This window comes from Cydia amplana, chromosome 21, assembly GCF_948474715.1.
Source record: "Cydia amplana chromosome 21, ilCydAmpl1.1, whole genome shotgun sequence".
Lineage (NCBI taxonomy): Eukaryota > Metazoa > Arthropoda > Insecta > Lepidoptera > Tortricidae > Cydia > Cydia amplana.
Window position 1 is genome coordinate 1,219,532 of NC_086089.1, and position 13,015 is coordinate 1,232,546.

Sequence of the window (13,015 nt, forward strand, 5' to 3'; positions counted from 1 at the left end):
GCGGGGGCGTGCAACAAGGGCGATGTTGGTGGTAATATTTATAATATTACAGAGAATATTCTCATTTGTTGTAGCTAGTTAACAAGTCTATTTTTAGCAATAAGACTCAATTTATTACTTCTTCTTAAAGATGTTTTTGAGTACATCCCCCATAATAACATTAAACTTTACTTTAAACTTTAAATAAATGTCATATACTAAGAAACAGTGACCAAGGCCTCCAGTGCCCCAGGCTGGAGGCTGGTTCGATTCCAGCCTGGGGCACTGGAGGCCTTGGTCACTTTTTCTTAGTATATTACATTTATTTAAAGTTTATAATTTATATATGTAGTAGTGAGTCTACTTGAAAATAAAAACAAATTAAAATATTTTCTGAAAATAATTTAATTTGTTCTAATAAACTTTACTTTTTTGGTGTAGTCAATGTTGTTTGATCTACACACACATATACAATACAATACAATACAATACAAAACTCTTTATTGCACACCTCACATACACGTAGTTTACAATAAATGTACAATAACATAAACAAAGACAATAGAGGTAACAACAGGCGGTCTTATCGCTTAAGAGCGATCTCTTCCAGACAACCTTTGGGTATCGGAGACAAAAGAATTAGAATATACGGTAGGTGGCGCAAAGAATTATGAAAAGTCGAATTGAATATAACCAAACAACACAAAACATTAATAAAGATAAACATACTTAAATACGTATAACCATAAACATACATCCAGACATACATACATACATAAAAACTATATATTAAATAAAGAAACAACAGTGTCAATTATTATAAAAATAAAACTAACTAACTATAATAACTATTAACTTATAAAATAAATAAAACATATATTATCATGAACTCTGTAAGATGCGTTAAAAAACCGCAAATTATGGCTAGCGTAAAGATAAACTGTTTTGCACATGAAAATATAAAGAGTTGTGTCAACAACATGTATTACAAATATATGTACGACACAGCAAGTTACGGGCACAATGCTGTTTAATTATTACTAGAGCTCGTCGCCAGGGACCCCTGTTGTGTGGGCGTTGGCTCACAATGCGCTTTGCAGTGACCTCTGTATGCACGTTCGCTGGGTGATCTATCTTACAACATCCAGCATATTAGACTAGTTTCATCAGTTATTCTTTATGTAACGTAAAAGCAAAAATTATGAAGTTTGTATGAGACACAATAAATCAATATTTTTAAAATTATTACAAGCATATCGTGCATACAAAATATTACTGTCAAATTGATACTTCAGCGATAGAATACCACAATACCTGCATGGCAAATAACTTGTGTGTAGATCTTTAGGCTTCTCCAATTTAAACACGATGACTTTCAGCAATAGTGAAAAGTGAAAGTCATCGTCAACTGATGTTCAGACTATTAATTTCAGTGTCTACATCTAGCATCGAGTAGCGGAACTATCAGTACTGCTACTTGACAATAGATGTAGCACCGACCGGAAAGTCTTATGCTGTTGAGATAAGACTAATCTAATAGTCTTTTTGGTACTAAAACTGATGTATGGAGTGAGCACTCTATGTATTTGTTTCTCTATGGCAGTACCCTGTCTCTCTCATTGGTATGAATCAAGTTCAAATAATAAATAAGACCAACGTGCCGATGCCGTTGAGATACCATAGTTTGATAATAGCAGTGGCCGTGTTATTTTCTATTACCTCTATGCCCAGGCTCGCAGAAGGGCGCATTCCTTTTGTTAAAAACATTATTTAGTCCAAGTGCCTTGGGAAAAATAAACGATTAAATTTAATTACTATAAAACAATTAAGATTGAAGTAGTTCTTATGGAGGTTTTTGTTTTAATATAGGACCTTTTAATATAGGACAATCAGTCCAACAAACTGCTGTAAAAGTCCACTTATTGAATGTTTTTTTTTGTCTTTTAGCATTTGTTTACTCTTCTCATATTCAAATTTAAAGTGCATAAATTATATTAAGAGTTTTTCACCAAATTTATGGATACAAAAACTGTTAGTGCTTCAACGTAAGCTGCCATCTTTAAAGTTGATCTAATAATATAATCTGCAAGCAATAAGTACTTAACTAGTTGGTACTCGTGGGATGGGCTAACAAAAAAGTCGAACACAAAAAAAACTTTACTTAAACAACAACCGAAGCTACCATTCAGACCTTCGTCAATATTTGTAAATAGTTGTTTAGACGTGCGTACCCGCCAATTGTCAGGGACCCTCGATCCCTAACAAATCAAATACGGGTGGAAAATTGTCGCGCTCCTTTCTCGCGCAATTTGCTAGAAAACGTTACGGCATATCGGTGTTGACACAAACATTCGCGAGATGAAAACATCCTGCGTGCGCCGCCCTAGACCGCGGAGTGATTTAGTACCGGCACATTCTATTATTTATTTCATTTACGTGCTAGCTTTTATATATTTACAAAATACTGACGTTTGTCGACATTCGTCGTCTCTGACGATTTGGCTTTGCAAGGGATCCATAAACCGATTTTCAAAAAGAAGTATGTAAAAAATACTATCAATTGTTTTTTTTGGCAAATTCAGTCTGAGTATATATGGAGGTTTATTTACCAAAACTGGCTTGAACTGAGCCCGTACCATGAGCCACTGACAGTTTCAAAACTGACATTTACGCTATCGGGAACGTAATTTACTTTCTATACATCTCGTTTGCACTAATATGCGAGTACGAGCGAGATGTATAGAAAGTAAATTACGTTGTCGACGGCGTTTATGTCAGTGACAAACTAATGGTAGCCGCACTGATGAAACAAATGAGAGGTGAAAATCTATCAACATGCCACACGTTGATACGACAGGGTTCATAAACTTACGTCGATTTCATTATTTTTATAAATCTGTTTATATGCCTGTAGGTTTCATTCGAATTTAAACGTACTTATTTAAAGAAACAGTCAGTGCAGTTTTCAATTTTCCGCTACTGTGACGCAGCCCCAGCTACGCTACACCAGTAAAATCGGCAATAGTATGAAAAATAAAGTTAAAATATTCTGTATATCTACAAATAAAAATTGCCCTACCCCTTTCCGGTATCGTCTTGGGTCGTCCCATTCGTTTTTCGTCAAGTTCTTAAATTAGTCCTATTCTGCTTTCGTCACTCATTCTACATTCGTCACAATAGTCGGTGGCTTTCAATGTAGAATGAGTGACGAAAGCAGAATAGGACTAATTTAAGAAATTGACGAAAAACGAATGGGACGACCCAAGACGATACCCCCTTTCCTAGCTCTACGTTTAACTCGTGTCATGAACTAGCCTCACGTGCCTACTTTCCACACAGTTTGGCCGAAATCAGACGGCGACTATAGTCAAGAACATGCGCGCGAGTCTGTCGTACCTCTTAGTGTTCAGCGCCCTTTGGCACGCGAGGGCCAAACTCAACTCGGATGAAGAAGAGGACTCTGGTAAGACGAAAAATATAATATCTAACACTTCATGTTTAAAAACAAAGAAAAACTGATACATAAATATTAAATATCCACATAAAAAAACTTACACGATATACTCGTGAAAAATCCAGAAAAGTCAGTCAATCTATTTCAAAGGTTCTGTGAACCCCATGTAGTTCAGAAGCCCATCGAGTGGGTAATAACAGAAAAAGATATTAAAAGAACAGTCCGGTGGATTGATCCATTAGATAAAAACAAGCAACAACGGTTGCACTCCGGGAGTGCCGATAGAAGTGAAAACTCACCTCACTATGTTACCGACGCCCGGTAACACGATACATACGTTTAGCGGAGGTATTCTATTTATTTATTATATAGTATTATCATTTTTAAATAAGATCACACGTTTTCATTGACATGTTTACGTATTTACATACTGCCATGACAACGTCAAATTATTTGAACATAGGTAAAGAGTCTTGAAAAGGAGTCCGCAACATAAATGTCAAATAACATTGAGTTTTTCTTTATTGATTTAAATGCCATTTAAATTATGAGTGGCCACCTTACGGGGCTTACGGTCACGTGATTGCCTTACGCTGTCTCGAGTTTATCATTTTTTCCCCACCTCAAAAAAGTGCCCAGCGCCGCTAAAGAAGTTTTCATTTCAAAAAGTAGGTAAAGTCTGGGGAACGCCCATTTTTTTAAAAGTCGACTGCTTTTTTTAAAAATATGAGACTAACAATAATATTTAATGACCACGAATAGTCAAACCGGACACCGGATACACCGGATAGCGTACAATATCGATTTCATGATCCTTATCAATTTCATAATTCCATTGTGCGCCAGTGATTTAAAATTACGCTGTCAATAAACTGAGTCATTATCTACTAACACGATCACATTATTGTACGTTATATCGTCGTTACGGCAGTCGAGCACGCTATATAGAGGTTAATATTGTACTATTATGTACGATTAGTTTCAGTTTGTTTCACGCATTAGATTGTATTGATTTTGTTTACTAGATTAGAAGATAAGATTGATTGCGTCGCTATCTAAAACATACTTTAATGAATCTATCGGTAATTTTATGTGGAATGCCAGTTTTACACAAAACCCGTCGAAGTACATAAATAGAAACACAAAAAATCAATTATCAATTATTTATTATCAATTATCATCATAATTTCAGGCATACGAAGCCGCGGGCAAAAGCTAGTACTTATACCAAACGCATATGCGTTTAGTTTCATTTTGTTTTACATTTAAATCGGTAGGTACTTGTTTAATACCACTTCTTATCTCTGTTGATACTTAGATTGTTAGGCCAAACAATAGTCATGTTAGATTGCATCAAAGCCTCAATCGGCAACTCTAAACTCTGCAACAGTTGCGGTTTGTTTGCTAACATTCAACTACTCATACCAGCGCCGCGGTCACGTCGATCGAAATGCAGCGACTGGCAACTTAACGAGCTTCTGACCAACTTCAGCTTCAGTTTATTAAGCGAACAATAGCTTTAAAAAGTTTAAAGAAAAGATTCCGCATACAGCGTCGTCTACGTTAAGTAATTTCAACTGGTTCACAGATGCCCATCACACAGATGCAAATCTGTGCTCATCACACAAATAAATGCCCTTACCGGGATTCGAACCCAGGACTATCGGCTTCACAGACAGGGTCACTACCCACTAGGCCAGACCGGTCGTAAAATAATTTCAAATAATTGTTGTTGTTGTTCAAATAATTTCTACTGCTTACGTAATTTTGGAGCAAACGTAGCACCGAAAATTGCTATAGGAACTCTGCAATAAAGCAACGCAACCGCATTGAACTGTGGCTTATTTCAATGCCTCGGTGAATAATTATTGTTGTCAGTGCAAATAAGGGTTCCCTTTGTACCTTTTTGGTACGGAACCCTAAAAAGGGACAGTCGGTAATAAAAGCTTGAAATGAAAATGCAACTAAATAGCGTGAACTCATTGAGTTAGGGCTTATTATTATAATTGTTGTGGTGAGTGATTTGTTGACCCTACAAAAATGGTTTAGATCGGAAATAAAAATTAAAAGAAAATGTACCTAAATACTCAATATTACAATATTCTATAATGATTTCTATTTTAATAAAATCTCGAGTAAACCATCGCGATGTCACATTACGTCTACAATCTACGTGCATATATTATAACATGCATCTAACTCAACATGCGCCTTGTTAACCAGCCTGTACTACAAGTACAAATATTTGCCTGTTTGTATGCAATCACGTTTGCCAATATTGATTCAATTGTCATGTACCAGGCGAGCAGACCTTGGGCAGCGGTGAAAACAGCAATCGCACGGTGCCACCTACTCTAGACGAAAATGGTAAGTTAAGTTGCAAGAGCCTCCGTAAACGCATTTCAATGAGCTACATAAATTGCTATAGATTTTATGGTTTAGTTTTTGACTCAAATATTTTAATTTTTCTTTCTGAGACATACAAACAGTGTTATCTATTCAAGTAAAATAGTATGATTTAAAAAATTATCCCTTGAGCTTACATAGAAAGTATTAAGCTTGAGCAATATATAGTTTCCGTCAGATAATGCATTCTTTGAACACGAGTTTCATTCTAATCTCACATTTTTTTTACAAAAATATAAGAATTGAATATTTTTAACTAAAATGTTTTAAAATAAACCTGCATGAACTTGTAATTAAGAGTGTCCATTGAGTGAATGAGAATTGATCTTGGTAGCGTCCCGATTTTTTGCGACACTAAGGCGACATGTGAATGTCTTTGAAACATGTCTCCGGCTTTTTTCGCGTGATGTCACATTTAATGAATGAGCGTGCTTACTAATCCAGGTTAATCCGGGCTAGACGATCTTTTGTAGCAAATATCGCTACTTGCATCTTGCGACTTACACTTGTATCTTAGTTTGAAAATTCCGATGAACCTCTAAATATACCTACATTTATTTTACTTAATTTTACGCCGTTTCCTGCCAATAGGGATGATGACACATGTTGAATTTTATAACAAAATCTAGTAAAATAGATAGCAAACGAGCAATTTATCACAATAATGTGGATATTAAAATAAAATATTGAAAAATTACAAAAATACAGGACCTGAAAGTTTCAAAATTTAAGTTTTTTTTAACTTCCAAAAACGATAAAAGTAAGGCTACCATTCGATTCCTTACATTTCATCCAAAAAAATATTGTATAGCAACTATATACATAAACGCAATATTTCACCGACAAAAACGCAATTTTCTTGTTTTGTCCATACTACAAGATGGGCGATGACGTCACGGCCCTTGGCCGTTTTGTATAGGGCGTTTCGCGAGTGAAGTGCGACTGTCGGCCTTTGACTACAATTTCTGACTTTAGTGTTACTTTAATGCAATGGGTCCCATATAGACATTTGATCCTAAAAACAAACCCGATCGATTGATACCATAAAAAAAATTAGTCATGTAGCCTATTATCGGCTTGGACCTGACGCAGATCTGCTTCTACATTATCTCCCTAGCGGTATCTGAGCCGAGTCGGCCGACCCACTGGACGGCCACCAGGTCGTCCCAAGTCCCCCAAGTGCGCCCTTTTGGCAGCCCGATCCTCTCCCATTTTTGAAATACTTCGCTGGTTCGATCGCCTACTTTGGTATTAGGCGATCGAACCAGCGAAGTCTGTGGGATTTCGTTTCACCGATGATGTTAGGTTCGTCCACCAACTCCTTGGTTTCGGCATTCGGCAACAAAGATAATGATCATAGTTTTGTTCAAATTCAGATAACCCGGAACAAGGAGCGCAGGAGAGCAGCGAGGGTCTGGGCGCGGCCGTGACCAGGATCTACCAGCACCCGTACGCGGCGTCGCTAACGAACAACGACACATATGTGTGCAGTCTTGTAATCCTCAATACGTACTGGCTCATTACGCAGTCCAAGTGCTTTGGCTCGTAAGTATATAAACACCTGTTTTTAATCCATTTCGTAACTAAACTAAGTAAGTATGTATAGCCTTCTGAGACCCAGATGCATTTATTTTATTTTTGAATTTGGAACCCTTAGTTACTTAATGAAAGTTCAAAATATTTTTTTGAATATGTACAAAAATGTGTACGCAGGGTCTTATGAGGATAGGCGTTAGTGGCATTATAGCGTAGTGACCTTTACAAACGCCTTGTCAAAAGAATTCATTCGGTTTGTCTACCTTATTGAAGCTAGGGGAAACTGTTCTAAAAATCCCTTTAAATAGTAGTAGTAAAGTAATACATGTGGGTTAAATATTATTATAATATCTATCTACTTACATACATAAAATAAGTAAATATATGTATAGGTAAGCATAACATAAGTAAGTTAATATCATATGTGCTTTACTAATATTTGTAAGTAAATCATTTACAAGTGAACTCCTTCGGTATATTCTCCGTTTATTAAACAGACCGGGGATCTTATGTTCACTGAAGCCATTTTTCACATGAAAGAACATCTTTATACGTGTTAACGCTCACTTTAAACTTCGAACACCAATATTATCACAAATTCAAATGTGCTTTCCTCATCGCTGCGATTCATGCCAACATAAACAAGAAGTCAACAAAAGTTGTCTAAGCATTGAGTCCATTTATCAGGCCGTCTAATTAATCCAATAAATTGTAAACTAATCACGGCGCAACTCGGTAAGTAGTTAAGCCTCGTTTACATTGGCTCAAACGGCACACCAGCTGGGAATACGGTCAGTTCGCAACTTTATTGGGAGGTTGAGTTTTTGGACTAGAAAGGTTAAAGGGATTCGGTTCCAGCTGGGGATTGGTTGCATATTTCATGTAATGAAACCTGGTCGTAAAGTTGCTAATGCGATTATCGGTATTGGTTATCAATCGATATAAGTAGTAATATAAGTATCTTACTCGCTGTTGGGGCATCATAACTTGAGACTAATAACATCGCTACATTTTATAGGTAAATAGGCAGTTACTTCGTCTATTTAACAAAAAGAAATCTCAGGCCATAAAACAAAACGTATTCGAGCATGCAATTCGGTTTACCAGAAACTAATACTTTCTTATTTTCAGTGCCTATTCTATACCACTCTTATACCTTCCTATTAAAAATCATATGAATATAAGAACTAGTAAAATAAATAATCGAGAAAGTTCACTATGTCACTCCGATGGTAATTCGCGCAAAATCCAGGGTCTATTACGGTATGTTAGGGCAGATCCTAATTGCGATAACGCCTGACCCTCCTAAAGTCGTTAAACTATAGTAATCGACTACCTTCTGGTGGTTTGCAGTTATGTGATAAAGACGTAACCACGGACTGGACCTGTCTGGACTAAATCCCTGTATTTACTTTAAAGTTTCTCTATTAGAAAGTGTCGCAATATAGGTATTTTTTTTACCATCGGAAAGGAGTCCGAAAACTTTAAAGTTAAAACGTGTGCAGTATAATCATTACCTTCATTATTCCTTAATCTCGTAAAGCCACCGACGTTTATTTCTAAAATCTCTTAATTGTTATGAACTGCACTTAATCGCGAGAAGACCGAGACCACGGAGACAACGCCGTCCTCGAAACGTCGGAGGTAAATCTTAAAAGTTAGATACGCGATTAAGTCCCGTTGTACAATTTAATAATGTTATGAACTGTTTTCTTTGATCTTCTATTTTGAGCTATACTTACGTAGAATGCATAACTTATTACCAGTGATCGTTAATTTTCCAGCAATTTTGGTGCAGCAGTGTTGGTTAAAAAGCATCTATATGCCCTACTCTAGGTGGAATAGATAATTAGGGTTAATAACAGTAATATTAACCTTAACCAATCCTCGCCCTAGAAAAAAATTGAAGATAATCCTTTATTTTTACTATGCTGCACTAAAATTGCTGGAAAATTAACGATCACTGCTTATTACTGGGTATGACCCGGGTTCAAATACAAAACCTACCACACGCAAGTAGAAAGCCTTTCAAGCGTGAAAGGGCAGAGCAGGGTATAAAATGCCCGCAAGCACTGCCGCGCGTGTTTTAAGAAAATTGTCTGCAACCTAACGCCACTATAAAATACCGTCATATAAACGTTTCTTGGGAAAATTGCCGATCAGCTCCAAGACATGTCGGAAAATTCTCGTCACGGACAATTTGTGACGGGAAAAAAGATGGAAAAGTCTTGGAGACGCCGCGTCATTTTAAGGCGTAATGACGGAGTGAATGATGGTTCAGCGGAGGAAATAGTTCGGTGAAGTCGCCCGTGCATACCGTTGTCACTTAGCAAGTCAAGTAAGATAAGATAAGATAAAGTTTATTAAGCTCAAAAGGTTTACATGTTACACATAATTTCTTAAATTATATTAGAGTAAGTAGAAGCTTTTAGTTGTTACAGTTGATTCTTAATGACTGTACCGAATGTCATATGCCAAAACGTGAGTGATTATAGTTTGTACCAATTTCTTTAGAATACTCGATGTAAGTACCTACTTTCATTATTGAAAAGAACCCCGTTTTATTACCTCTGTCCGCCCCCGAATAATTGACCGGGCTGTTTAGGCCCCCCCCCCCCCCTACTTTATTTATCAACATCAAAGCATAACTTATGTGCGCAGCCCGCGACCTTTTCAAGGTAGGCCGAGACTTTTGTTTCAAGATTTATATATGATTAAAGAAAACAACTGTCCGAGCATTCTTTCAGTTAAATAAATAAGTTTTTTTTTGTAAGAAAGTCTATTTCGAGAACATTATATCACTTATTTTTTATTTTTAACAAGCAGAAACGTCTGCGAACAATGCTATTAGGCTTAGAATTACTGTCTCACCCAAGACAATAATTTTTTCACTTTTAAATTTATTATATCACTTGCCGTGCTTTACTTATTGACCGAAGCGTAGCGAAGGTCTACGTTTTGACTCGGGCATTTTGCTTTTGTATGTCCGGATGTTTTTCTCTACAGGTCGCAATTCTTAACCGATTTTCGTGAAATTTTGTGACCGAATTCTATGACTAAATAAAAAAAATTTGTCGATCCGGTTTTTGGAAATTTTTCAAAATGGCGGAGTCGTGATAGCTCCCGCCTAAACAAATAGTCGTATCGGTGTCATAAGAGTTTTTTCTTTTTGAGATATGTTTATAGATTAAATGGCCAAAAATTCAGTTTTGGCGGTATTTAGATATTTAGTTTTTACTTGAGAATGAGTAGCTAAATTTCGTCAGCTTTAGTAAAAACTATAATGGCGTATTTTGCAAACGTTCGCTTTTTTTGTTTGCATCGGCAGGTCCCTGGTTCCATCCCCAGTAATTGTATACTGCTACATAACTTTCTGTATTTTTTTTATACTTAAATTTCGTATAGTTGTTTTTAGGGTTCCGTAGCCAAATGGCAAAAAACTGAACCCTTATAGATTCGTCATGTCTGTCTGTCTGTCTGTCTATCTGTCCGTCCGTCTGTCCGTCTGTCTGTCCGTCCGTATGTCACAGCCACTTTTTTCCGAAACTATAAGAACTATATCGTTGAAACTTGGTAAGTAGATGTATTCTGTGAACCGCATTAAGATTTTCACAGAAAAATAGAAAAAAAAACAATAAATTTTGGGGTTCCCCACACTGTGAACTGAAACTCAATTTTTTTTTCAATAAACCCATACGTGTGTGGTATCTATGGATAGGTCTTCAAAAATGATATTGAGGTATCTAATATCATTTTTAGGGTTCCGTAGCCAAATGGCAAAAAACGGAACCCTTATAGATTCGTCATGTCTGTCTGTCTGTCCGTCTGTCCGTCTGTCCGTCTGTCCGTCTGTCCGTCCGTATGTCACAGCCACTTTTCTCCGAAACTATAAGAACTATACTGTTGAAACTTGGTAAGTAGATGTATTCTGTGAACTGCATTAAGATTTTCACACAAAAATAGAAAAAAAACAATAAATTTTTGGGGTTCCCCATACTTCGAACTGAAACTCAAAAATTTTTTTTTCATCAAACCCATACGTGTGGGGTATCTATGGATAGGTCTTCAAAAATGATATTGAGGTTTCTAATATCATTTTTTTCTAAACTGAATAGTTTGCGCGAGAGACACTTCCAAAGTGGTAAAATGTGTGTCCCCCCCCCTGTAACTTCTAAAATAAGAGAATGATAAAACTAAAAAAAATATATGATGTACATTACCATGTAAACTTCCACCGAAAATTGGTTTGAACGAGATCTAGTAAGTAGTTTTTTTTTATACGTCATAAATCGCCTAAATACGGAACCCTTCATGGGCGAGTCCGACTCGCACTTGGCCGCTTTTTTTCTAAACTGAATAGTTTGCGCGAGAGACACTTCCAAAGTGGTAAAATGTGTCCCCCCCCCCCTGTAACTTCTAAAATAAGAGAATGATAAAACTAAAAAAAATATATGATGTACATTACCATGCAAACTTCCACCGAAAATTGGTTTGAACGAGATCTAGTAAGTAGTTTTTTTTTAATCCGACTCGCACTTGGCCGCTTTTTTATTTTATTTTTTATTTTGAAAAAATGAAAAATTTCGTATTTTTTATTTATCAAGCGCGGGTTAAGCGTATTCGTTTAATTTTTGTTTGTAGCTTTATGTAGTTTTTAATTTTTTGTTTATATTACATGTACTATACCTATATTTTAATAAATATTTTAGCCATACATTTATTCAGTTTTAAGCTCTGCTCGCGAGGTCTACAGCTCACAGAGCCACTAGTTTAATGTACTTACTTACTTCTCCTAGTGAATTCACCTGTGTAAAATTTGTCCAACTATCCCCTTTACTTATTTCATCCTATAACTGCATTTCCGCGTTAGACCCCCTTAGGCGATGGATACCCGAATAAAATGTATATTATGTCCTTTTCCAGGTTTTAATAACATCCACGTAGGATCAAGTTTCAAGTCAAGTTTAAGTCCAAATTAAGTTAAAAACGAATTTGAAAGCTTATTTATAGACTCTTTATAGACTCTCTAACTTATAAGTGTACTCAACTTAATGCAACAACATATCACAGAAAATGTTCAATTTGCCCCTTAATCAATTAGGTATGAATGTTTTACCTTTAACGAACAAGTCGCTAGCTACTTAATAAATTGTCTTCCAATTTCTCAAATTAAACTTCAATCGAATCGCGATCAAAGGGTGTTAGCGTTTATTGAAGTCGATTATCTTTCAGAGACGTAATTGCGTCGTACGTGACGCACCGGGCGCTGGGCAACTACAGCGTGCGCGTGGGCAGCTCATACAATAACAAAGGCGGGACGCTTCACAAGGTAAGATAAGATAAAAGATAAGATAAGGTATTATATAAGATAAGATAAAAAGATACATTATATAATTTGAGACAATCCGGAGGTCGCGGGTTCAAACCCCGGCTCGTACCAATGAGTTTTTCGGAACTTATATACGAAATATCATTTGATATTTACCAGTCGCTTTTCGGTGAAGGAAAACATCGTGAGAAACCGGACTAATCCCAATAAGGCCTTGTTTCCCCTCTGGGTTGGAAGGTCAGATAGCAGTCACTTTCGTAAAAACTAGTGGCCACGCCAATTCCTGGGATTAGTTGCCAAACGGACCCCAG

The 13,015-nt window shown here is 36.5% G+C and overlaps 2 protein-coding genes across 4 annotated transcripts in view; one reads left to right on the forward strand and one right to left on the reverse strand.

Annotated features, from left to right (window-relative positions):
• The window catches only part of LOC134658021 (dipeptidyl aminopeptidase-like protein 6), a 205,773-nt gene that overhangs the window by 111,965 nt on the left and 80,793 nt on the right, over nt 1–13,015 (reverse strand). The gene's annotated exons all lie outside the window — the stretch shown is intronic.
• LOC134658032 (trypsin-5-like) overlaps nt 1–13,015 on the forward strand; it is a 93,579-nt gene that overhangs the window by 69,746 nt on the left and 10,818 nt on the right. The window contains exons 2-5 of one of the 2 annotated variants that reach the window (XM_063513639.1): nt 3,334–3,442; nt 5,735–5,800; nt 7,216–7,384; nt 12,608–12,704. In XM_063513639.1, the coding sequence (XP_063369709.1) occupies nt 3,355–3,442; nt 5,735–5,800; nt 7,216–7,384; nt 12,608–12,704 (420 nt within the window). In that variant the 5' untranslated portion in view covers nt 3,334–3,354. Of the gene's footprint in view, nt 1–3,303; nt 3,443–5,734; nt 5,801–7,215; nt 7,385–12,607; nt 12,705–13,015 lie in introns of those variants that run through there. The other variant, XM_063513638.1, reaches the window with a different exon arrangement.